The 27,704-nt window shown below is 41.8% G+C and overlaps 1 protein-coding gene across 1 annotated transcript in view; it reads left to right on the top strand.

Moving 5' to 3' along the window:
- The window catches only part of SPNS2 (sphingolipid transporter 2), a 110,906-nt gene that overhangs the window by 45,364 nt on the left and 37,838 nt on the right, over nt 1-27,704 (top strand). The window contains exons 5-9 of the mRNA XM_009276453.1: nt 12,735-12,886; nt 15,238-15,304; nt 18,392-18,534; nt 19,726-19,878; nt 21,502-21,691. Coding sequence (XP_009274728.1) covers nt 12,735-12,886; nt 15,238-15,304; nt 18,392-18,534; nt 19,726-19,878; nt 21,502-21,691 — 705 coding nt within the window. The remainder of the gene's footprint in view (nt 1-12,734; nt 12,887-15,237; nt 15,305-18,391; nt 18,535-19,725; nt 19,879-21,501; nt 21,692-27,704) is intronic.

The following is a 27,704-nucleotide window of genomic DNA, read 5'->3' as shown; positions in this document are numbered from 1 at the left end:
TGGCATGGAATGTCCCTCTGGCCAGTTGGGGTCAGCTGTCCTGGCTGTGCAGGAGGAAGCTGTGTCCCAGCGTCTTGTGCACCTCCAGCCTGCTCAGTCGGCAGAGCATGGGAAGCTGAAAAGTCCTTGACTAGTGTAAGCACTGCTTAGCAACAACCAAAACATCGGTGTGTTATCTACATTATTCTCCTCCTAAATCCAAAACACAGCACTGTACCAGCTACTAGGAAGGAAATTAACTCTATCCCAGCCGAAACCAGGACAGTTGCCTATTAAGATGTATACTCTGCTTGCCATACTGCAGCAGAGGCCTAACCCCAGAGCATGCCGATGGAACACAAAAGGGATGTCTTATTGCTTCAACCCTGTCTTATTGGAAGTCTCTATAATGCTTTAGCATTATGCTTTATAAGTAATTATTACAGCATCTTAAGCTCAGCCTCATTCAAAACATCCCAGGAATGGAAGAAAGGGAAAGTTCTCCTTAAATAGAAGGACTGAATCAGCTGGGGGACAAAAAAGAATTAAAAAAAAAAAAAAAAAAAGTAGTGCTGTGTGTAAGTTTCCAAGCAAATGTTAAAATATAGAGTAAGGAATTATAAAATTTCCTATCAGCTTAATGCGACCCTTGCAGCAGCAGTTGTGAGCTGAGGACCACAAGTCATTCCCAATGCAGTGCTCCACTGTTGCATGCTGTGCTTCAGCAGTGGGGAAGTCTGGCTTGGTCAAACGGCTTCAGAAAGCAAAGCAAGTCACTACTGCAGTGTCTGGATGGCACCACGTGATCCTGTTCCTTTGGAAATAAGCTTCCCAGATAATTGTGTATTGAGAGGATGCCAAGTTGGTGGGGTAGAACATGTCCCTTCATGCTTCACTGGGGTGTTCAAATATGGGTCTGGAGAAGTGTTACTGTTTGTTCAAGGATGTAAGCTGACATGTACTTAGCATTGATGTAAATGAGACGACTTATGGCTTGTGTTCTTGAGGCTTATGACTTGGAAAGAATCATGGTGCTTCAGGAGAGTTTGGTTAACGATGCCTCGCAGTCAAAGGAAACAATTAATTCAACCCAGTTTTAGGCTCATTAGGAGGCCTGAAAACAAATGTAACCTTTCTATTAGGAGGGCCTTGGTGGTTCTTCTTGTGCATATTGTCCTGAGAAATAGGATGCAGGAGAGAGGGAAAGTGTTATTCAGCCTCTTTAGCTTGTGTTCAGATGCAAAAGTATGGATTTGAGCCTTTCTTTGGTTGAGCTCTTGGTTGCCTGCTGATAGAAAAGCATCAGTCATACTATAGGAAGTGTAAGCGCTTCTTCAATGGCACACACAATCTGTAGCCTCCTGGGTCATGCATAGGGCTGAAAAAAGGACCATTGTGTTCTGAGTAATGTACAAATAGTGTGAAGATGGGAAATGTCTTATAGTACCAGGTGCTAAATTAGTCTTTTGAAGTGTTGACATTTCTTTTAAATGCATAAAGTTCACTGCTACACAAAACGCTGCATTTACAATTCAGATAACGTTGAATTAGAGTACTAATCTCAAACCCATGTAATAGATTTTGAGCTGGAAATCCCTGGGAGTGGTGCTGATCATCATGTCTGAAAACATGATTGATGAAGTCTCATGAGAAGATAGTGACAAAACATGCAAATGCATTTAATATAGTTAAATAGGATTGTCATTTTGTCAAATAGGCTGGCTGTAGAGAATGAAATGAGGCTACAGCATGACAAAACCTTGCCAATTAATAACGCTTCAACTAGCAATATAACAACTGTTCAAAGAAGATCATGAATAAGAAGCTGCTGTTAGGTAGGAGGAATTGGTAGATGCATCAGTTTCTCTCTGGAAATCTGATGCTAAAAATGAGACATCTCTCAGATGTAGGCCAAACATATTGCAAGGTCAGCCTTTCTCACAGTACTTGGGTGCTTCTGGATCTTGATTGAGTCAGCAAGCCAGAGACATGTGAAAACAGAAAGTAGGAATAAAAATATTCAGAGTTTGGAACAATTTGGATGGTTTTTCAACTAAGTTGCCTAAAAGGTCTGACCTGCTGGTGTACTTAAATTTTTAGCATATGCAAAGTAAAATATGCCAAGAATCAGCGGAACCAACAGTATAGGTAAATTGCTGGGACTGTAACTTTGTGGTAATTTCATTTAAACCTTGAGGCATTCCATTAAAATGTGGCCTTCGTGGACTCTCAAAACTTGTTCTGCCCGTGAAAATGCATTTAGTTAGGGCAAAACATTCACACCTGGGGGTTTCAGTCAGTTGGCTGATGCTTTTTTCAAAGGGTGCTGAGAAATCATCGTTTCTGCAGCTGGCTCGGGGATATGAACATAGGGTTCTGCTTTCCAAGAATGAGACCTGTCTGTTGGATTTGACTAAATTTCGGTTTAAGAATTGATCCAAAGCAAAGAGTGTTTGAGACAAGACAGCCCATCGGGTTGATGTGGTTAGATCTCATATGTTTCTATAGACATCATTGAAGGTGGAGGTGTTAGTGTTCTGCATGCCTGTAACTATTTGCTCTGAAAAATCTGGTATCTGTTTATAGCTGGGTTGCTTGGATTCAGTCTTCGCTTGTGACTCATCTGTGGCTGGAACACAGCAGCCTCTTACTGCCTGTGAATATTCTTTAGTTTCACGTATGCCAGGTCATATTCCAGCTATTAGTATTTGAAAACTTTTGTGTGTCGAGAACCTTGCATTGTTTCCACAGTTACAAAAATACATTGTCATTCTCCCAATCCCTATTTTTGTGATTATGTTATGGTTGTCTTTGCACGTCTCAGGAAGGGAATGGTGATACTGCCTAATGCCAGAGATATTTGTTGCAAGTGCTGATAAGTGTGTCCCACCTGACAGATCTGGAACAAAAAGCAACAGTTTGCTTCCAACCCAGAACTATTAAGGTTCTCAGGGGAACAGTTTTGGAAGATACATTCTGGCCGAGCTGCATGTAATGGTTTTGTAACACGGATAAATGACCACTATTTCAGCCATGTGAAATCCTATGGACTCCTCTGTGTCTTACACCAGAGCCACAAGGATGAAAAGAAGTGCTTTAACTCGATGTTCTGGCAGGCACTGGTAACATGGGGCTCTTTATGATCCCCCTGTGATTTATTTGAAAACATCAACCTTTTTCTTTAAGGTCTATTTTATAAGTAGCTATGCATGAAGCACTCTGCCGGATGGTGTTCTGGTGAATAAGCAAGCTAATCTGTTACATTCCTTCCAATTACATTCCAGACCCCTGTCATTAATGCAATATTAATAACGAAGAGACTAAATTGGGAAGAACATAAATCCCACCATTTGAGTGTCATGTAATATTTTTACCACAGGCAGGTCAATCAGATGAAAAGCCCTTCAATTAGTAAGCTGAAACGCTGCTTTGTCTTAACTGAGGCTACTGTCAGGACCCGGTGGTGCTGCTTCATCACCCAGTGTCTTATAATTACATTATCTAATTGGATGGAGAATGGGAATTGGGCTCTTTTTTTTTTTTTTCCCCTCCCTTTTTTTTTTTTGTGCTACCCAAAAATTACTGAAAAGTAATAGAAGGTTCTCTCAGGACTGCCACAGGTTTGAAGGGAGGGCAGTGATGGAAACTTGGATTGCAGACGCCGCAATTTTAATGTTGAAAGGGAATGTCACATTCAGAATTCGCAAGTAGCTAAGAAAATCTTGGCCCTGATTTTTGTACCTGCAAAGCACACAGCAGCTCCCTGCTGAATCTGGGAGGTGCTGTGGGATTCTTGCTACTTCCAGGGTGTTTTTGTTTTTTCTCCAGAGTGCTTAATTAGGTGCTTCATGTTAGAGCCTATCTGTAGATACCCAGTTGTTAAACACTTTAGTTGCTGATTGAAGGGTGTGATGAGTGAAAAAGGAATATCTTACAGTCTTTATTGGTTATTTTTACATACTAAATAATAATATAAATCTCATAAAATGAGGACACTTTAATCAGCCAGAATCTCAGGTACATTTCCAAATAAAACTTTCCACATTCAATTAAGTGTGCTGAACAGGTCACCTGGGAGAACTAAAGCCATTAGCAAATACTAGAGACAATCAAAGGAAAGGTGAGCGGACTTTGCTTCATCTCTCTTGTTCATTATATTTAAATATGTATTTTGTTCTCTTTCTACTTGCTCTGGTCTTTCTTCTCCTTGCGGGTCTCTGAATACCAGCTGAATTTTCCCAAAAGGGAATTGTTCAAAGGTGAGGTGCTTAGAGCTAAGAATTGGTAGGACACTTAATGCACCCAAAATGAGCTGAAGTTTTGAAGTGTTTGACATAGTGTAGATGGATGCTGTAGAAGAATCAGAAGTGCTTTAGAAGCTATACTGTAAGTTCATCCTAATTGCAAAGGGTTTATATGTTGACCCTTGAGCAAATGATTAATGAAGTGTACTAAGATTTCAGTAACTCAGTAGCTTGCTCTTAAATCTTGACATGGTGTACTGATCTCATCTGTAACCTGCTTATAACCTCTACCCAGCATATAATAAGCATGTGTGAATAAAATGAATGTGAATGTGTGAATAAAATGTGTGAATAGTGCTGCTTCAATGTGTATCAATACCTGATAGGAGGCAGTAAAGATGGAGCCAGACTCTTCTCAATGGTGCCCAATGAAAAGATGAGGCAACGGGCACAAACTAAAATACAGGAAATTCCATTTAAACTTCAGAAGAAACATTTTTACTGTGAGGATGGTCAAACTCTGGAACAGGTTGTCCAGCGAGGTTGTGGCTATAGTGCTGCTTCAATGTGTATCAATACCTGATAGGAGGCAGTAAAGATGGAGCCAGACTCTTCTCAATGGTGCCCAATGAAAAGATGAGGCAACGGGCACAAACTAAAATACAGGAAATTCCATTTAAACTTCAGAAGAAACATTTTTACTGTGAGGATGGTCAAACTCTGGAACAGGTTGTCCAGCGAGGTTGTGGCTTCTCCATCCTTGGAGATATTTAAAACTCAGCTGGACATGGCTTTATGAAAGTGAGGATGGTCAAACTCTGGAACAGGTTGTCCAGCGAGGTTGTGGCTTCTCCATCCTTGGAGATATTCAAAACTCAGCTGGACATGGTCTTAAGCAACCTGTTGTAGTTGACCCCGCTTTGAGCAGGGGGCTTGAACTAGACTATCTCCAGAGGTCCCTTCCAATCTCAACTATTCCCTGATTCTGTGACGTGCATGCAAAGGAGAAGAGCAGTTTGAAAACGGTGATGAAAGACGGGCTTGGCATCAAGAGTTTAATTTGAAGGGAGGAAACTGTAGAACTTAAATCCAGTGGTGATAGAAGTTACGGGAAATGTTGTGTTCAGTAGTGACTTAAAAGGCACTGTGATTGTAAAGAGATGGGAAGTGAAAAGTAGTTACGGGTAAGTGATGACACACACAATGAGGGAAGAAAAGAGGAGTCTAAACCCAATCATGTCTCTGCAGTGGGCCAAATGGCAAAAGAACCGGCAACTGCAGTGATCTCCCCCAGGCTACCCTGCCAGCATGACTCACGTCTGATAAGGGAAAAATGTCTTGTTGGAGGTGAGAAGAGTAGTTTATAGTTACATTTATCAGACAGGTAACTGTAGCATGAACCTCTAAGTGCACTTGTATCTCTACAAAAAACAGATAAAATACTGGTAGCTCACAGCATTGCATCAGAGCTGATAACTCATCAACCTGTCGGCAACCAGACTTCACACAAGCGTGTACCCTGGCTAGTCACTATCTATGCCACCCAGAGATTAAACATAATCAACTCCTTTTGGTTGTAGGAAATCCTGAAAACAATGCTTACCCAACCTATTAATGGGGGAGAAAAGTACCGACCAACAAAACATCACAGGAAACATTTCTGTCCCCATGTTATTTTGTATTTGGGTCTCTCTCCTGGCAATCCCCATGAGGGATTAGTTAAGATTACTTGTAGATAAAGGTAGATACTCATCTTCCTTTGTTCCTGCGCAAAGATCTCCCAAACAGTAAGATACCAAAAGGCCAAAATTTGGCATGAATATTCTGTTACTTAAAAGTCTGGGCTGGACTTGACAGGAAGACATGTTCTTCGGGATTGGCACAGAACAATTCACCAGTACTAAATATGTAACCTCTCTCTAGCTCTTTACAATATTTATTCTCCTTTTATTAAAGGAGAGTTAGAACCATTCACGTTTGAGAAGGTAGGGCGTGTGACTTTGTGGTCCGTATCTAGATTTGACACACCATTCCTAACAAGTGTGTGGACCCAGGACTTGTACCCACCAATGGAAGCCAGGTGCCTTTGTTATATGTATTCAAAATTTGTAAAGCTTTAGGGGTGCACAGAGGTGGAAGATGTATTTAGGGTTATCTGTTCTGCTGTAGCCTTTGTCATCCATCCAGACACAGAATGATACTTAAAATGTGAACATCATAGTTTAATGTCATCTTGTCTTTCACGATTTGTCAGTGTCCCTGTTTGACTTGGAAACTTTCAGGTTCTTAAAGGTGACCCCGTCATTACTGGGAGGACTAAGAGAAATGGAGTGTTCAGTGTTTAAGCGAATATGTCACCTGCATTTGTAATGTCATTCCATTGCTCAGCTCTTCCAGTGACTCTCAGCTAATGAGCTGGAATTTGAACTGTGAGTTTATAGGAGCCAATGCTCTTAGTCACAATACCGATACTCGGAAGCATGTTCCTGGTTTGGTTTGCATCATGATTAATGGTACATCTTTGTTGTACCTGTGGTGAAAGGTGCGGTGTGTAATCTCTAACCACTTAGATCCCTGCAAAGTACTGATACGGTTGGGAAAACTTAATGGAGTGCAAGAGGAAGTGGTGTTTGCCTGGCCAGAAAATACAGGTTCTGCTCGGGAAAGACAAATGCTTGCACATGAGTGTAGCTGTCAAAAGGGACCACTGTTGTGCAGCCCTTGAATATACATTTGAGTCCTGTGGGTTTTACTTTCGTCAGCTGACTCCTGCAGTATTTCAGATTTATTTATCTTCAGTTGATCTAACTGATCACTTGTGACTGCTGTGGTACCCTGGATCTTGTCAATACAAGACCCTGCCAGCTGTAGAAATACAAGAGTGTAACTGCAGTACAGTTCAACTCGTTTCCTCTAGAAACTCGGGGAAATTAAATCAATCCCAGTGCTTTCTCCTTAGTTTATTGTCATTCCACACACATGTATTTTAGGCTTTGTGTGGCAATCCTAGCTGCCTGGTGGCATGGATGGTTTTCCTTATGCACATTTTCTTTCCAAGGATGCAAACCCTGATTCTATATCCTTGTTTGCTGCATAATGTTATATAATAAAAGAAGGAAAATATGGCAAACCTCAGCAGTTCAAATATGGAATTTCATGGTGCTGAGCCCTCTTTTACAGAAGCTAAATGTAGAAAACCGTAGGAGGTTAACTCAATATCCTCATATAGGAAAGGGTGCAGGTGCAGTTGCAGTAGCTGTATAAAAGGTCCTTCTTTTAGACCAGCAACATCAGTTCAAAACATGGCTTGCACTGCTGCTGTACATCCATGCTAGTAATTTGTACTAGGTTAGCTATATCTGTGTGATCTCATCGGTCCATGTGTCCCTAATCTGAAACAAGCATGTATTCAGCTTGTTTTATGAGACCCTTACAAGCTACTCCACATTCAAATGCAAATACTTAATAACCGAAGCTTAAGGATCATATGATTCTTTAGACAGTAAATCTGGTGGTTCAGAGTTGTACACATATTTGGCAGATTATAGGTTTATCACTGACAGCTAATCTTTTAGAGAACTGTGGCTTAATTCCTTTTGTTAACTAATTAAAAAAGATAAAGGAGTTAAAGCTGTAATTAGACCTATTAAAACATGTATTACTCACTCAATGGCCTATACAGCTAGGATAAATGTATAATTAGGAGGTTTGTCCAAACATGATTAAAGCTAGTCACGTGTCCTAGGCCATCAAACATTTATGTGTGTGTGAGATTGAGAGTAAAGTCAGTATGAAAATGTGAATATAAACCATGTCATACTTTGCAGAGAAAATACATGAACTATTTTTTGGCATATTATAAATATTTAATTCAAATCATGAAAGCTTTTTTCAGATGAAAATTCTGAAAGGATTGTGTCAGGCCTGTAGCTTCTAGTGAGATAGTGTCATTGGCAACAGTAATCAGACCAGGTCTGCCTGTCCCCATGATCTATCGCTGCTGTTGCCTACGGTTTGCAGATAGTTTAAGAAATTTGGAAATTAGTGTGTTGTGCATTCCTATTAGCGATCGGTGCATTCCCTGAGGCATAAGGATTTGTATCCCTTTCAAAACTCATATCTATTTTGGGGGATTGGGTTTCTTTTTTTGTTTGGGTTTGTTAGTCTTCAAATTACAAAGCAGTAAAGTCTTCAGCTTTAGAACTAGGGCATATTTTTCCTTCCATAGAGTTAAGAGATGGGAAGAAGAGAGCAGGTCCATTGACCTTTTCTACCTCATGCAGGCGTGTAGGAGTGCTTTCTCTGTGCGCTACTTTCTGGTGATGGCATCTCTTGAAGGGAAATTTCCCAGGAAGACTGTGGCGGTTCTGGGTCTCTGCCGGCCACTATTCTTTCCATATGTTGATGGTTTCTTGTATACTGGAATCTTCCTTGGCTTGTGTCTCATCAGCCCCTTTGTGGCACATGGAAGTTGGAGAAAGGGACTCGGAGCACCTTTGCATCCTAAATTGCCCCCAGAGCTCATAGCAGTCGCATTGTATGGTTCAGGTCTTCCTACGATAACCCTTCTCCAGCTGTCCACATCCAAGTTGGTGCCTAGGAGCTCTGCCACAGCGTGGCTGTGACTGCGACAGTCTCTGTAGCACTTTAGGCAGGGAGGGGGATTTCTGCCATACAGTCATTCGAAGGAAACCATTGCATCTCTACAAACCAGGAGATGTTGGCAGCTCTCATGGAGGTGCAGACACCTCTGGCATGACTGCTAACCAAAATTAAAGATATAAATAAATTGTTTGCTGTAATAGCCCTTTGTTTCAAAAAAACTTTAGTTGCAAGCACTGACTCAGAGAAAAAGACATTGAAGTATTGAGGTTGCTGGGCTTAACCTATGGAAAAGGAATAGGCTCAGGTGCTGAAAGCTGACTCATATATTTTCAATTTTCCTGCCAGAGTGATAACTATTTGCACAGATGAACAAATGACAGAAGAGTTCCAAGGTTATGTAGAAAGGAATAAGCGTCTTTAATATATATCAATTTCTGCTTGGGGAACAGTGAAATTCAGTTAAAAGTCTTAGCTGCCTGTACTGCTTTTAAGCACAGATAATGTAGAGAATTTGGCTGGTGTCAGCCCTTTTTGTCTCACTAAACTTCTGAGAATCCTGGGGTAGGAGAGAGAGGAAAAAGCACTTGGGGGAAAACCTAGTGCAGAGGGAATGGTAGAAGTGTCCTGCTACAGCTGTGGAGGAGAAGGGTGCTTCCTCTGCGTGGGTAATATCTGACTTTCCCGTTTGTTTATGTTGGTTGTCATGTTCGCATGCACTCAGAGAGAGAGGGAGGTATGGATGTATGTGTATATATATAAATAGACACACATAGTAAAATAGCAGTTGTCTATATTGCACACACAGTGGTTTTGGGACCAGTTTCCAAGTGGTTCATGGTATGTCTGTGGTCCAAATGAGTAGCAGCATAAGAATTTTGGAGTTGTTTTGTTGTTCGTATTTTTTCTTCCTGTATGAAAAATGAAAGATTAGGCCTCTCTCTGAAAGGGTGACATTTTGTCTTGGGGAGCTACCCAGCTGTCCCTCTTCAGAGAAGACAAAAACTTAAGTTTTGACTGATTAGAGATGGAAGACTGGGAGTTCTAGCTTAATGTAACAAATTACCGCATAATTTTGTTGTCTAGGTTCCAATAGGATGTGTGCTAGCCAAAGATCCAGAAGAGATCTTTCAGCGGGATAAGAAGAGGCATTAGCTCTTTAATCCTAGATACAGAGCTCTAAAACCAGGCACAACATAGAACTGATTATAAATAATTCCCTAATATTGTTTTGGACTTCTGTATGTTTTGCCTGGTTGTTACACCTAAATAGCTGCATTGTCTGTAGTCTTGAATATATCATCTCAGAAGGGCAATACCATTCATGTCTTTATGTAGATTATGCTTTTATAAGACTCCTTTTATTGCCAACTGAAGTCAGAATCTCATGACTTAAATTTGGATATCCCTGCTTCAGATAACATAGTTTAAATATTAAACAGATACTTGGAGTGTGTAAGCATGGGATAAGCCCAGGAGGAGGATTCAAGGAGGAACTGGGGGAGAAGAGTAAACATCTTACTTGTTGCAGAAGATTTCATTGTACGGGGACTCTGATTCAAAGGTGTTGATGGAACCGAGTCGCTCTTCACCGCAATAGGAAATCTTTGTACAGTTTGCTGCTTTATGCTGGGATTGTAAGAGGAATCTTACAACAGCATTATTTGGAGGAAATTCCTGTCCAGTGTACTCACTGAGAGTGATACTGGCTGGTGAGCTCAAACTTGTGTCATTTTTATGTAGGTATTTCAAATTTGAGGAACATCCAGTGCATTTGCAAACTTGTCATTCTGCAGGTGTAACTAGCTATCTACATACTCATTCCAGGTCTGGTAGATGAGTATTTTGCCTGTCACCCTCTCTGTGGTCCAGATCTGAACCTCTTAAGAAACCAAAACCAGCCTCCAGTTCCCTCGCTTTCTAATTCTGCATGACTAAGTCATTCAGCATGTTATAAATACTGTTGCTCATTGCAAATACATTGGTTACCTGTGCACCAATCATTGTCAGCATATTTCTGCAGTGGAGTAGCTTAGCATTAGGTAATTGGCATAAATTAAATCGGTTGAGTCACGGTATTGCCCTTTCTGCATACACCCACACGTGTCTGTTACGTATGTGCTATGGGAGATATATGAATGATAGAAGCACTGCAAACGCCCTGCCAGCAAACAAGGAACTTGGATACATTCAGAAAATAGGTATTGATGCAGAATTTATGTCAAAATAAGAGGAAGTGAAGAGTGTGCAAAAGTATTTGTTTTGTGTGACTATAGGAAACCTCAAGAAATTCTTTTCAACCAGGGGATTACAGTGAGGAAAACAATGAAAATGTGTCAGTGGTAGATTTTTGTCTGCTGATGGATATATTTATGACTGAGGTACGTGGCTTGATGTCTGCATGACATTTTCCATATTTGAGAATGAGAGCCCTGTACTCTGGCTTAGCTTTGCTGTAGGGCACGAAGTCAGTCACATCCCTGTAACTCAACTTTTTCCCATCTGAAGAAGGGGAATTAGTAATCGCTCATTGTTCTCAAAGCACTTTTGTGTTTAAGGACATATTATAATCCCTTATTATAATGTTATAATTTGTTCTTCTCACAAATGATCTATAGAATAATAACAGTAAATTGAGGATTTGTAGAGGTTATATTTGTAGAAATAGATTTCCCTGTTGCTTACAGTTTTCTGCAATTGACTGCTTAATTTCTGCACCTGCAATTACTTCTGGGTGTAGCTCAAGCTGCTTAGAAGTCTGAGGACTTGATTGTGCTCATGTATCAGGTATTTAGGCATCAAAGTATTGTGCCTTATGCCTTCACGCAGCAGCACCCAGAAAACTGCAAGTGTAGTGAAAGAGGTTGGCTTGAAAATCAGGTTCTTGCAGTTTACAAAAGCGTTGGCTGAAACAGGAAAACAGGCCATGAAGAAAATTCTATTAAATGAACGATTCCTTTTCGTCCATTTTAGGCTGTGTTGTGCTGAATGGGAAGTCCATCTCCTCGTTCTGTTGGATTGCCCTTTACTCAGAAGGGCACGTAATTCTCTGGGCAGCTTAATGCCTTTTCAACCTGTGCCGTTGCCTTGTATGGCTCTGAATCTTTCACCTGGTGGTACTACTTACTGAGCACACTGATGTTCCTGTGGTTCACAGTAAAGCTCAAGTCTTATCTCTTTGTAACTGTGTGCATTTCGGCTCAGATTGTAACCTGAGGTTTTTCAGAAGCGTTCAGTGTTGGTTTACTCTGCCTTCCTGCTGTGAGGGGGAGATTTATGCTTTTTTATGCTCACTCCAGGCAAGTGGAGTGAGATAGGTGCTTAGCACCTTTGAAAAACTTCCCTTATTCAGTAGCTTCTAACCAAGGAGAAAATCGAGAATTTGGGGGATTGCAGGTTCAACTCTTTCACAGCTTTGAAGAGCCTTTAGGATTTCACCAGTCTTAACTCCTCCCTCGGCATGCTGGGGAGGTTGGGATTGTGCTCGGCAAGTATTGCTTTTCGGGATCCCAGAGCAGGATTTGTTACCCTCACCCGCCTCCCCAAACCTTCCTCTGTCAGTGCAGGTTGCTGGCACTCGGGCTTAACGAGAGTGAGCTACATGCTGAGAATAAACTGAGGGTCTTCTGCCTGTATTAGAAATATCTTCTTGAGTGTCACTGGGTAAACATGTATTACTACTACTTTTCTTTCATGCCTATAAATCTTCACAAAAAATATGGTCCCTTTCCTCCCCAGCAAGAGGCAAATGGAAAGAGTCTGAGGTTTTAAAAAATAAATGCATGCAGGGGGGTCACTTTCCAGTCACATGGGTTTATATTTCCCTATTTGCGCAGCTTTCACTGCTGTCCATCCTGAATTCCAAAAGACAAGAGGAGACCTGCTAAGGTGTTTTATTTCTTTTCTCAGTATTTCTGGCTTCTTGTGCTCTCACGAGGTTTGGTTGGCATCGGTGAAGCAAGTTACTCCACTATTGCACCAACCATCATAGGAGACCTTTTCACCAAAAACACAAGGACCCTTATGCTGTCTGTTTTCTACTTTGCAATTCCTCTTGGCAGGTAAGTGACATAATGCTTCTTTGATCTGGTTTTGGCTTTTCTCTTCAAGTAAGTTCACACGGATCTTAAGTTGCTAACGATGATAGTTCTGCCTTTGGTTGGAATGGTTTAGACAGGAAAATATTGTGAGCAGTGACTAATTAGTTGCAGGAATTGGATTCTTTTTCTAGCCCCGTTACTGGTTCATGTGTGACTTTTGGGAATTAGTGGGAAGGATTTTTTTTTTTTACAGCAATGGGGTGAAAATGGAATCAAATATTTTAGCTGACTTTTTTTTTTTAAGCATTATTAAGTTAAACTATCATTTTGAATAATGTTATACTTGTTCTCTGAATCGTTGCTTCGATTCATTTGAGGTCTAGGCCTTCCTTAGCCAATGTCTTTCAGGTTACTGTGAAATCAAGATCTCTCAAGACACTGGGCTGAGTTTTCAAAAGTGAGTGAATGGGTACCTGCTTCTATGTGACAACCTAAATATCAGGTTTCAAGAGGAGTATGCTACATAACATACACAATTTGAAATTTTGACTTTTAAAAATATTTTTAGTTTAAGCTCAAATTGTGCCCAACCTTGAATTTGGCCAATCTAACTTAAGTTTGGAAAACGTAGCTAAGCCAATTGTAGATGACTTGGTAGTTGCAAGAGCAGCGGCCAGTCCATCTTAGTGCTATTGCCACTGAAACAGCGATTAGGAGAAATTGTGAAGTCTAGTGTAGACAAGGCTGAAGAGAGAAACTGTAATGATCGTTCACAATCAGTCTTAACGCAGAGCAGCGGAGGACAGCCAAGCCCATAGATGCTTGATGAAAGCAGCAGACAGACTCAGATTTGGAGTAGTTATTTCCTCTGGCGCTTTCTTTCAGTTGAGTTCCCTTATCAGCCCAATGCAGTATCTGATTGTTGGGACAGGAGGGAATCTCTGATGGTTTTTTTTATTATTATTATTTTATTTTTTTTAAATAATGGCTGACCCTCTGTTGTGAGGTTGTAGGGAGGGTGGGTTCACATAGTTTAGGAGGGAATCTCTGATGGTTTTTTTTATTTTTTTATTTATTTATTTATTTTAAATAATGGCTGACCCTCTGTTCTGAGGTTGTAGGCAGGGTGGGTTCACATAGTTCGCATACCGATTCCCAGAGCTGGACAACATCCTGTGCAGAAGTGGCATCATGGGTTCATTTCCAGCAGGGAATACATGGGCAGCAGTTTCATCCCCCTCAACTCAGGGAAAAACTTCTGGTTTAGGGTGGTGCATTTTACAAGTTAGAGCACTCGTCCCTGAGATGAAACTCGCAAACATCCATTTGCTCTTGAGGAAACAGAAATAGCCAAGTCCTTAACTGGTGAAAAGAATATTTCCCAAGAGGGCCAAGGATGCCAAGTATTTACGTAGAGAATTCAGTGAACTATGGCTAGCAAGAAATGACAAATACTCATCCTGTTGAGCCTGATTCTGGGACTTAATTCTCTCAATATCCAACAGAGGTTTGGATCCATGGTTTGATTTTGGGGCCCGTCTGTGTAAAAAACCCAGTTTGGGGGTGATGATAGATGGCAACCGCCAAAGCTTAGCAGGCTGTTCACTAAAGGCATGTGATGGCTGACAGTTGCCCCACAGCAGTCCTGGCAACTTTTAGCCAAGGCGATCTCAGCAACAAATGCAGCAGGTTTGAAAAAAGGATATTCACATCTGTTCAGTTGACTTTGAGAGAAGCGTGGCTACGTTCACCTTTATCTAGTCTCTTGTGAGCTACCTTTTGTTACCACAGTGTAATTCTTAGCATGTGGCTGAAGGTCCTGTTGCTCCTTCATCTTCAGAGGGGATTTCCAGGTTTCAGGTCTGATGTTCTCCCATCAGACTATCTTGCATATTCTTCTTGGTTTTTCTTACAAGCTTATGGAAAATGGTCTCTTCATGGGTGATTAGAACCAAGTACTATTAAATGACAAGAAAAGAATTTAATGATGGAATATGGTGTGTCCTTGAAGGGCACTTAACTGAGAGCTTGAACATAAAATTGTTAAGTATTCATATTAGTGCACAGAAAGGCCTGATGTAGAAATTAAATTGGGAAATAAATTCTTTTTGGGGCTTTGTTTCCATCCACTGTAGATTGAAAGGTCAGCTATAAACTTGAGATCAGTGTCTAAATTTCCATCAGATCTGAGCATTTTTAGATCAACGGTGCTGGGAAGAGTTACGTATTAGCCACCATCTGCTTCATCCCCCGTGTTTCTTCCTGCAGGAGAAGAGAGCCTAGGACACACAATTGATTGTGCCTCTTTTTATCGTTGTTTAAGAACGGCTGTGATTGTGGTACTCTGACTCTCACCTTTGTGTTTCTCGCAGTGGCTTGGGATACATCACTGGGTCAAGTGTGAAGCAGGTTGCTGGAGACTGGCACTGGGCGTTGCGGGTAAGCTACTCCTAATAACATGGTAATAACAGTTGCATCGGTTGATCAGTGTTAGGAAGAGTTCTGTCACACAACTCCTCAACCTGTTGTTACATATAGAAGGTAAAGGATTGGAAATTACATCTATGGATATTAAGTACATAGCAGATGCGTTCTCTAAGCAAATGGGAAAGGTATGTGGTTTTGGCACATCGTACTTGTTTTTTTCCCTGCCCGGGAGCAAGAATGTTCCAATCACTTTATTATCAGTCAACCATGATTTCTTGATGGGGATGGGAAGACGAGGCATTGGCCTTAAATCAACTCCACAGTCTTTCAGTCCCCTGCTGTCAAGAAACTCCGAGAATGGCTTCCTGCTTTGAGGAAAAAACACTTTGTTCCAGTTTCCGCTTGTTTTTCTGCCCTGAGACAGTCAGTTTCCTTCTATTTTAACCTCTTGGGACCTTGATAAATGTGTTGAAAAGATAATACACTCCAATCACATACGCACAAACAGATCCTGCACACAAAGATGTCTTGAAAGAGCTGAGAGGAAGTGGCCCAGCAGAACTGTTTTCTGACCTTTGGCAGTCTGGGTGGCATGAGCCCCTGTGAGGTGCATTCCCTGGCTCTGGCACTTCATGAAGACAATGAATCTCATGAAGCTCAGGCCAACACCATTTATAACAGCAGGTGATGAAATACATGGGTTCTCATCTCAAGCAAATGTGCCCTTCTGTGACACAGGCCATTCCCTCCCTGTCCAGCGAAGGTAAGCAAAGCCAGGAAAATCACCGTGAACAGTTCATCCGCAGCTAGGAGAGTGGAGAGTAGTTTCCAGTTGTGAACCTAAAATGAAAAGTTCAATAGCCTACAGCTTCACACCAAGAGGATGGCTACCTCATTCAGTAGCAGAAATACTTTAAGGGTAAAATTAACTTTTGAGCAGAGGCCGGCACAAGGAATAAGAAAAGTGGGCTTTAATGAGGTTGATACATTGGAGCGCTCTTGTGTTTCTATCTGTAAAACCCAAATGATTAACCTGTGCAAAGAAATCCTCACTAGCATCTTTCTTTTCAGATGAAGTCTCCATAGTTATCCTGAGAAATCCAGGCTATCTGCAAGACTGTACCACTTATGGGGTCATGATGTCCACTATAAACGACACATTGATGAATGATTCCCTGACTGTGCAAAATCGTGGGGAATCTGACAAGCTGCACACTTCTATGATGGTTGCTTTGGACAGCATTGCTTAGTTTTTGTAGACAAACAGCACATGTTGAAAGCTTCCAGACATCAGTGTAATGCAGCCTCCGTCCCTGTGGCAATTAACTCTGCTCTCGCAAGATGTGAACGATTCCCCTAGGTGATGCTTCCCTCTGTGATCTCCTGTGGTCTCCAAATCCAGGAGATGTCAGGAGTAATCTGTACTTCAGTGGGCTGAAGAAGACAGAAGGGCACTTTGGCAAGTGGCAGCTTTGTCTCTGGATCTAGCAGTAATGTCAGTGTTTCATTGGAGCATTACTGAATATCCATGGATATTGTCCTGTTGGGGGATTAAGCCTTTAGATAAAAATCAAAGACACTTTAAATTTTATGGCCCTAGAAAATCCCAGCATTTCCATTTTTTTTTACCAGTGCTGTGTCTTGTGTTCAACTGCAAATAAGGATACTGTATCAGGCTTCATTTATCCCTGGATAAGGGATTTTCCTGACTTTCCAGTTCTGAAATATTTTTGCCTTCCCTTCCCTAGAAGAATTCTGGGTTTGTCGTCTTTGGATGTGAAACACTGCTCTATGTGTAAAGGTCATTCTCAGGTTATTATTGGAAGCATATTTCTTTTGGAACAGGAATTTATTTTTAAAATGACATGTATAGAAGAGATGATAGTTCGGTGAAAATCTGTGTTCCTGTTTTCCTAACGGAGTTATTTTCCATTCTGACAATGGTGGAATTTCAGTGTCAAAACAAAAATCATGTTTGTAGCTTGCAAACCATTGTGGGAGCTTTGTATTTTTGTCTAGTGATTGGAAGAAAGGAGAGGAAACTGGGAAACCTAACGCTTGAATGTGTCGCTTTCCTCTCTTCCAGCCTGAATCTTTAATGTTTCTTGGTCTGCTGTACACTGAGGTAACCTGAGGAAGCTGCTTGAAAATAGGAAGCCATTGTGGGTTAGCTGGAAGAGGGATGCATGTCAAGCAAGGATTTTCAAAGCTGGCATGCTCCCTACATCCAGAAATCTTTCACCTGGCCTTATTGCCTTTAAAAGGCTTCTGCACTCTCCCAGAAACTAGTTGGTCTCTTAGCCCAGCTGGGAGTAGGTTTCCAAAGAGTTAAACATCACTGAAGAACCGCACTTCCATGAATCTTGGTACTTTAATAACACAAAGAAATAGACTGCCTTAATCAGAGTATTCTCAAAGCTGCATGCTTCCAGAGTGAGATAAGAGAGTCCAGGGAATGACTCTGCTCTGGTGAGGCCCCACCTGGAGTCCTGCCTCCATCTCTGGAGCCCTCAGCATAAGAAAGACACGGACCTGTTGGAGCGGGTCCAGAGGAGGGTCACAAAAATGATCAGGGGGATGGAACACCTCTGCTGTGAAGAAAGGCTGAGAGAGTTGGGGTTGTTCAGCCTAGAGAAGAGAAGGCTTCGCAGAGACCTTATTGCAGCCTATCAGTACTTAAAGGGGGCTTATAAAAAAGATGGCGGCAAACTTTGTAGCAGGGCCTGTTGCGACAGGACAAGGGGGAATGGCTTTAAACTAAAGGGGGGTAGATTTAGACTAGAGGTGGTGGATGCCCCATCCCTGGAAACATTCCAGGTCAGGCTGGACGGGGCTCTGAGCAACCTGATCTAGTTGAAGATGTCCCTGCCCAGGGCAGGGGGGTTGGACTAGATGAGCTTTAGAGGTCCCTTCCAACCCAGACTATTCTATTCTATGAGTCTATGAAGGAAAGGAGTAGATGCCTCAGTGTGCTTACAGATTCTGACTAGTTATAAAGAATCGCATCGCTGAAACAAAACTAACATAATCTGCTTGTTACTGACTAGTCAAAGCAAACCCTGCTGACTCCTGTGCTAATTCCCTGTTCCTTTCTTGCAGGTATCTCCACTCCTGGGAATGATAACAGGGACACTCATCTTGATATTTGTACCTGCTGCTAAAAGAGGAAACGTTGAACAACTTGGGGGACAGCTGAAGGCTCGGACCTCATGGCTGAGAGACATGAAAGCACTGATTAGAAAGTAAGAGCACTAGTAAAAAGCATGGTTTGCCTTTAATGCTTAACGGGAACATCCAATGGCCTGTACTACTTAGCACTGTGAGACTGGAAGGTGACAACATGCAGAGAATTGCAGGAAGCTTAGTCTGTGGACCTAGGAAAGAAAATCACAGTTACATTTTCACGAGGTATCGACTGCAGTGACAATGATGGATTCCAACTTTTGCTCTAACCTTTCCAAGATTGAGATCTAAGAGAGAGTCTGCTTTGTTTGGCTCATACTTCAGACAAATCAAGGCTTTTGAAGTGTAGAAATTGCTGTGTTCCTGTATTAATTGTTGTGCCACTGTTGTTCAGACGCTTAGGTCCTTGTTCTTCCTTGAAAGAGCTACTCTGCTGAGGGGAAAAAGACAGTTAGATGCCAGAGCAATTTAAGAGAAGAAAATACACAAAAGCTTGCACTACATGGCAAGTTTAAATATATAGGTTTATACAACCGCATGTGACTGAATGCACAAGCACTGAATGTGCTTGGGTGCTTGTATATGTGCATAAAAGATCACACGCTCACAAGTGTTTAAGCAGCTGCCCTTGCTTCCAGAAAACTTGCCTGGGAATGTGCAAACTTGCACTTGTGAATTCAATGTTACATCAGAATTCTGATGGGAAACTTGTGGTGTCCTTCATTTTTAGAACTGCTGGCTAGAATGCCTTCCTGGTATTGTCATCCAGTATCAAAGGACTATGGAAAGTGATGATGGTTAATTTATCAATATTTCTACATTACTTTTTTTGTTAGTTTATCCAATTAGTAAACATATGGTGGCACAGATGGGGAGGGAGAAGTAAAACTGGTAATCCAGGTAAACAGGTGATATTACAGTGAAAGCCCTGTAATTCACACATCATGTCTTAGTGACTAAGTACTGACTGTCTTCTGAAACGGTCCCATGAAAAATGGTCTCTTTGAAGCACCTCTGAAGAGGTAAGGACATTATTATCAATGGAGCATCACGTATGAAGAAATATTCTGTGCCTCTTATTCTCCGCTGCTTTGTACCTTGTATTATCTCTGCCCCTTGGCAAAGGGAGATCGCTAGTATGGGGGAACACTGTGATTTGTCACTGAAGCTCTGGCTTCTGTCCTGGGGCTCCTGCTCTTTCACTTTTCCCACTAAACTTTCTCTTGGTTTTGCCTCTTGCGTCTCCACAGCCGCAGCTACGTGTTCTCATCATTGGCCACCTCAGCTGTCTCCTTTGCCACAGGGGCACTTGGCATGTGGATCCCTCTCTACCTTCACAGAGCACAGGTCGTGCAGAAGACAGCAGAGACCTGCAGCTCACAGCCCTGCAGCACCAAAGATAGGTGAGATTCATACTCTGCTGCTTTAAAGAGGGGGAAAGGGGTAGGGGCTTATTTACCAGAGGAAACAGGCAAGTCCCATTGGAGTCAAGTTACTAGAATGTCTGTAATTTCCTCTAGGTCTTTGCAACAATGATAGGAAATGCTGGGATTGTAAACTAGGTTTTATTGCTCTTCTTTTCTTCATCGCATGAAGTCAAACCAAGGGAGAAGCAATGACCTCAGCTCTGTCTTAGTTCCCAGGCTATATAGTGCAGCAGTAGAAAAGAGACTGCTGTCTTTGCCTTAGAAGATGTTTGGAGAGCTGAGAGAGAGAGAGTTTGGTTTCTTAAGACCCACACTGTTTTCTGTGATAGCAGCAGAATCAGCTGGCAGGTTGGGTAGCCACAGTGGTGGCTATAATTCAGGGTTCCCCTAAAGGCTGCAGGGACTGACCCTGAAGACTTTTGTTTCTGTGTGAAGGAGGACTTGACCGTGTTTCATTGCTCTGTACGCTACTGTGTATGCTGAGTTTTGCTGAAAAATGGTGCAGAGATCTGGGACACTTTGGTCTGGATTGCTTGATGTTATACGGTGGTTTGGTTTTTCCGTCTCAGTTATATAATATCACTTGCAGCACATAAGCTATGAAAAGTAATTAATCGTTTTGTGCTTTACCGCGATGGCACAAAACATAAAATGCTAAAAAAGCATTTCTCCAGGTGAATAAAAGATATGAAAAACTGCCTTTTGTCAGCTCTTTTGCTTTTTAGCTTGTGAGGGAAAAATAACATTAGGAAAACCTTCTTGCTCTAGCTGACACAATCCCATCTCAGGTAAACTACTTAGTGGAGTACCATCAACTAGAGCGCCCAGCAGGCAGTCTCAGTCTATTCTGCAAAAATGCAGTGAGCAGAAAATACAGCTCCAGTCAGACTGCCCATCTGCTGTTTACAAAGAGAAGTTTTCCACTCCTTGATGACACCTATATTTTGAGCGGCCCTGGAGCTACTGTAATGTAGTTACCAAAGACTCTGTAATCCAAGCCCTGCACATACAATGCGAAGAATCCTTGACAACTCCTGGATCTTTAAATTTTAAATTAACACATTTCAAATGTGTAACATAACAGCAAAATAATCTAACCAGGCTTCTTTGAAGTGGTCTGAAAGGAGTTAGAAAGTCTAAGTACGTTGAAAGTCACTGGTATTTAGAGCCTTGTTAGGTTTCCTTTCCCTTAAGCTCCCTAGTGCCTGTTCTGTCCATGATTTCCCCTTACATGATCAATGTGCAGGTTATTGCTTAGTTTTGTGCATACATAATTAGCTGTACAATGCACTTGATAGGAAGCTCAGTTCCACACAAAGAAGCAGTATGACCCCTTTGCACCCCTTTGTGTGTTGATCAATGCCTGTGTACAAGGCTGAATTTCATATGCTGTGTTTTTCTTAATTGCAGGGGAAGAGTGCTAAAATCACAAGCACTCAGCAGGGGAGCTCATTTGTTTTATTTTAAATTTGCAAAGCCAATGTGCAGATTTCCATTAGTCAGTTTACCCTAATAATTTGTTCAAAGACCATGCCCATTTTTGGGAAAAACTCCAAAAAAAACCCCCCGTCTCTTTTTTTTCTTTTTTCTTTTCAATAGCTTGATCTTCGGAGCAATCACATGCTTCACTGGTTTCCTGGGTGTAATCACAGGGGCTGGGGCAACCAAATGGTGCCGGTTAAAAACCCAGCGAGCTGATCCTCTTGTCTGTGCTGTTGGCATGCTAGGATCAGCCATCTTCATCTGTCTGATCTTCGTTGCTGCCAAGAGCAGCATTGTGGGAGCCTATGTAAGTATAATCCTTTGCATATGTCAGTCTCGCTCTTACTCTCTCTACCAAACTCCTTAGAAGACTGTGTGCATTGTCCCCTGCAGGAAGCCTGAGATGCTGGTCTTGCTTTTCCCCTTCTGAATGTCCTTCATTTTGCCCCTTGGCATTTTGGCACTATCTAGATGTGCCCGAGTGGAAAACGATATCTCAACTGCTTATCCCCTCTCGCTAACTGTCATCAAAATTTAGAGGGGGGATTTAGTGCATGCATGGAAACCCACAGTTCCCTGCCTTTGGGTTGTTCTATCTATACCTCTATCCATACCTCTATCGCTCTTGCCTAACGTTTTGGTACAGGAAAATTGGCCACTTCCCTTATAATAAGGGTATTGTAGCTGCAGTGGTACCAAATTATAATTACAGTATAATTTGTCTGTGGGCATGCTTTTGGCTACCTATAAGTACCATTAATTTCCATAACTAGGTAGCTTGCTGCAGACCAACATTAATTACCATGTAATTTCAATCAGTTGTTATCTGTATTACCCCATAGCACCTGAAAGTCCTAGTCATAGCCCAGGAACCCACAATAGTTGATGCTGCACAAATGCAGATTAAAATATGGCCCCTCTCAGAGTGCTTATAATCAAGGTATATAAAAAGACATCTGATAGATCCAGACAAATAGACTGAAGGGAAAAGGAAAAACTCAAGTAGTATAATCCAGCCACAGGCTAGAATTTTGCTTTCAGTAGAGAGTAGAAATCCAGTAGGGTGAACAGGCCCCAGGTTCCCTTTCAATGTAATAGAGAGAAGCCCGAGACCTGGGAGAAGGTTTTGAAGGGAAAGCATGAGATGGTTGGAGTAGTGGGATAATTTCTGAAAGCCCACCCTTAGCTGCCACATTGCAGTGCACGCTCCACCCAGCAAGGAGAATTCATTTACAATTAACCAACCGATCTACTGCGGTTTCTTGTTTCTCTACATTTCTAGCACTAGCCTAGCCATGGTTATTTTCTGAGTATTTCAATAGCTGCCATCGTTACGGGGAAACACAAGAAGAAAGAGTGAAAGTTTAAAAACATTAAGACAGAACCAAGAATGCCTACTCTGGCTGCTTAGAAAGCGTCAGAAGGAGATTCAGTCCTCTGGTTTGTTTTGTGGCATGGTCTAGAGCTAACCTTCAATTCAGTGACCAGCAGCAAAATGATCACCTCAGACAACCTGTAAGAGGGCGTTACTGGTTGGCCAAGCATTAACCCTCCTTCGATCATCATCCGTCTCTGAGTGAAGAGATCTGTCACATCCCTCCGCCTGCCCCTCCCCTCCACCTCTTTGTGCAGCCAGCACTGTGATTTTCTCCTTTCTCAGAGCTGATGACAGACATGTTCATTTGTGGTGTGTAGTCTCTTTATGCAGAAAGTCCTCCCTTTCTAAGCTGGAAATACTGTTTTCAAAAATTTTGCAACAAAAGGTGGTTATTGGTCTCATTTTCATCTTTTTTCCTTAGTAGTTTTTTTTTTTTTTAGATAGCCATGTGACTATTCTGCATTGTGTAAATGTATAAATACAGATGGTATTATTTAACCAATCTTAGAAACAATTTATTTTATTATGCATGAGCAGTAACTCTATTAGAGTCAATGATTTGCAAAGGAAGTTGTATCTGCATATGGAGGAGGTATGAGGAATGTAAGCCTATTTGCTGATGCATACATTTGTTGCAGGTAACACTGCCTCTCCGTAGCCCTAAATATGCTTTCTCTGCTGCTGGAAACCTGATGCATAGAAAGCAGATAAAAGTCTAGATATTGTGCCAACTGGGGAATCAGAGATCTGAACTCTCTTTAACAGATTATACACATGAATCTGTTGTTGTGCCTTGTTTTGCCTCTGCAAAAATGAGGATTCTTAACTTACAAAGGGTCAGGGTAGCTTAGATCATTAATGTTTGTAAATCACCTGGAGTTAGATCATCTGTGGCCAAGCCATCCACTATAAATTAATATAAACAGAAAACAATGACACAACACCTGCTGCTGTTGCTGTTTAGTGTTACAGGTGCTAACCCCACTGAGAGAACAGGTCTGTGTTGGAGCTACCAATGTCTCATAACACAAGGTATTATCATGGTGGTGATACGCATGAGTTGAATTGACTTTTCAAGGCAAGTGTCAAACACGAGCCCTGGTTTTCCCATGCCATTCAGTGCTATTGCAATCTTACAGACTTCCAGTGTTTAATTCCCTTGTATTTCCCTAGGAGACCTGTCTTGCAAGGTTGCATGGTGTAGCACTTTCTCATTACTGTCTGTTTTAAGTCTCATTGGTCCAAAATGAAGGAGACTGTTCTCTAACTGGAGTTGGAACGCCTAGATACGGTGGACAGCTTTATGGACTAGGTTACCTTCCTTATCTCAAAATCCATGGTAATAGCTTGTTCTGAAAAGAATACAGTAAAATTTATGGATGGATTTTCTCATCTCTGATAGCTTCCTTGCCAGCTGTGTCCTGGCTTTCATCCTGAAACAGCATCTTTGAGTTCTGTGTAACTGTGAAAGGCAAGAACAATGTTCTGGTATTTCCAGACCTTCTGTACTGTGACTGTCCTTAGATTTCTGTCATTGATCCCACTGTGCTAAAATTGAAGGGTTACTGGTTTTGGACCCCTCACTGGCTCAGAGCCTTAAAATTATCACTTCCAAGCATTTAGATGGGTCCCCATGAGATGGTGTTCTCTCACACTGAGCTGTGGTGGCCACCAGATCGCCATCTTCCTCCCTGCTCTAGTTAACAGTTGAGAGTTTTTAATGTCAACGATACTGGCATCGGCATAAATGAAATGTTCAGCACTCCAGCAAGAATCAACAGAGCCCTTGCTTTTTAATTTCTTGGCTTTTGGGGTTTTTTTGTTTTTGTTTGTTTGTTTTAAAAGACCTGCATATCCTTTGACATGATCACCTTGTCCCTTACAGGCTGTCAACTCTCTGCTCTCTTCCTCCCCTGAACACGTGTACTTTTTCTCCCCTGCTCAGTCCTATCTTGCAGGTGGTTTTGGTCCCTGAGGGCAGCTGCTATTCCAGTTCTGTAGCAGCCACTCCTACCTGGTGCAGGTAGACAGACTTCTTTTTTCTGTCCAATCTTTTCATGCTAATCCAGTAAATTACTGACAGTGGTAGAAGTGGCCATGTATTTATATTTTTATATATAAAGCACCTATCACCATATTGAATAAAACAGCATTCCATATCACTTAGCTGCCCAGACACTTGTATTTCTGTCTTCTACTATCTTGCTTGGCTGTATAGTCCAATCAGTTCTTATTCTGTGTTCCTTGCAGTGTGTGGATTTGTGTGTTGTAGTCTGGCTCCTTAAAACAGCAATTTGCATATCTTTAGGTCCCACTCTTTCTGAAATATGTACTCTTTGAAATGTTGGTTTTCAAACCTGTCTCTTGAAACCCATTAGCTATATAGCATCATTGTATCATACTACTCAGACATTTCAACAGCAGATTTTAGACTAGTTTAAATTTCCAAATGACTGGAGAGACATGCTTTGCTTTGCCTTCCTTTTGACACTGTTCCAACTTGCTGTTGTACCTCAATTTCAACACCTATTTCAATTCCTTAAAGACATTTTATGATCTTGCAGAAACAGCAACTCCCAGGGTAAAACCTTGCCATCGAGCTTTTACAGCATCTCAGGCTCGACTCCAGGGACTTTCTGTTCACGTGGTGTTGGTGACTTACCTACTTCTGAGGCATCGGTATTGCCCAACACTGAGATGGAGTTAGAGTTACTTCAAATTCAAGAGTACATGTGGGAGTCTTACCCACTGTTTCAAAGAGAAATACAGATAATGAAGATGTAGACAGATACGCACTTTGCAAATAGCCATGGAAGGAGTTTGTAACCTGCTTAGATCTTGCTGTGAGAGCTGCTGGTGCAACTACTCCGAAACTACTTTACGTATCATTTTGGGGAATCAGAATTTGCTAACTGGTCACATGAACAGAAGACTTGAGGGGAACATAACTTCTATCAGCTCATCATAGATGAGCAACCGGAGATGGTGAGATATTATACAACACAGCTGGATTCAGAAGAGGATATATCTCTAAAGCTGAAATCTCAGTGTAAAATGAGGCTTCAAAAAGTGTGTGAGGAGCCAAAACCGTGACCATTTCAGGAGCTATTGTTCTGTTCTGGCGGCTGCCCTATTTGCAGTAAGCATCCCTAGAGTCTCTCTCCAGCAGAAATGCCACATATCCTCATACGCCCTTTGCAATGGATGAACTCATTTTTATAAATCCCCATTAGCAGCTGAAGGACAGGCTTTTTTTAATGTCAGTATCTTTTGTCCTACTTTTTGATCTTCTTCTTCCTCTTTTCCTTTTACCAGTATCCACATATTAAGCACGTGTTTCGTGGAAACGTGTTGGGTGACATACACATTCAACAATTCAAAACTGGTGCGCTCTGAAGTTTGTAGCGTTTCAGTGATTTATTTATAGGACTTGTGCTGAATTCCTGAAGAAGGTGGCAAGTTTTACTTGCTGCATGTAACTATTCATATGTTACGTGTATGTAATTTATATAACCTTAAGGCAAGCAGTTGCCTGTTTGCAATATTGTATGAACAGGCAGGGCATGTCGATGCCGCATTCAAAAGTGTGATTACATCTTTCCCAAGCTCAGTTTAATCTATCCAGCCACAGAACCCCAGCAACAGCAGCTGCGAAGCTGTAGCAGAACAGATTTCAGAGCAGGTCCCGAGAGCCCACCTGGGGCTCTGGTATGCCCTTGCTACATGACACATGGCTTCAACTCCCATCAGCACCTTGATTCATTGGATCTGTGTTTCTTAGCTCGGCAGTTGTCATTTCCAGTGAGAGCCAAGTTCAAGGCAGACCAGTGGACAGTGGGAAAATGGAAAGAGGAGATTTCCTAGCTGACCAGCTGGGCCATAATGACTGGCTCAGACACCATCGCAGAGGAAGCAGATCCAGTCACAAAAAGAGGGGATAGGGAGGGAGAATGTGTGGGAAACACAGACAATTTTAGAAACAAATAGAGGAAGCTTTCTGTAGGTCAATGCGTAAGACTTGCTAAATAAAGCAAACTATTCCTGGCAGTGACATGATGGTCTGAGGGGTTTAGGCAATCTCAACCGGTGTGTGGGAAAGACAACTGGGGTGGTCACATCAGAGCCATAGCTGCCAATCTCGGAGGTTCTCCTCCCACCCCAAACTGCGCCTGTGCAAGCAACAGGGACTGGGACAGTGACTGCGACTATCAGCCCATCAAAGCTCACAACAGCACCATAAAACAACATCCATCTGACTGTTTCCTCAGAGCAAAGCGTACCATGTATTTCTTGCCGGCTTTGTTTCATTAATGAATTGTAGCCTATTCAACTTAACAAAAACTGAGCGTAAGGCAATTAAAAGGGGGATCTTCAATGACCTGAATCCAAATTTCCGTAGCTGTTATCTCCAACTACCAATAGGGATTCCAGGAGCTATGTTTTCTTTCTAGATGCCACAAAAAGAAATGGGTTAGCTGGGCAAAAAGCAACCTTTTGGGGGACATCTAGTAAAGGAGTTTTGCTTGCCTTCTTGCTGGCGGGGAGCAGGGGAGCTGGTTTTTACAAGTCTGGTTATTTACACAGCGCTTCGTCTATGCGTTCTGCTCTTCATGATACACAAAGGAAGAGGGAAACATGTGTGTGGAAGATTTTCCATCCTTGTTTTTTCATCCTGTTGAATCTACATTTCTTTGTTAAATTGTTAACCTACAGCATAAAAGCAAAAGTTTCATGATTGAAATATGAGTGAAAAGCTTTTTGATGAAGGCAGTGTTCCTCCTGAAGCCATGTCACCCTTGTTCCATTGGACTCTGTTTGATGAACATTTCTTTTAATGATGAGGCCAGGTTAAATTAGTTTCTCCTCTTGATCATTTCCAGTTCTTCAACTGCTGTAAGTGTTTGTAGAATCATTTAGTGAACTGCACCAGGGAACTGATTTG

Source organism: Aptenodytes forsteri, unplaced genomic scaffold, assembly GCF_000699145.1.
Source record: "Aptenodytes forsteri isolate BGI_AS27 unplaced genomic scaffold, ASM69914v1 Scaffold209, whole genome shotgun sequence".
Lineage (NCBI taxonomy): Eukaryota > Metazoa > Chordata > Aves > Sphenisciformes > Spheniscidae > Aptenodytes > Aptenodytes forsteri.
This window is presented reverse-complemented; position numbering and strand designations above follow the sequence as displayed.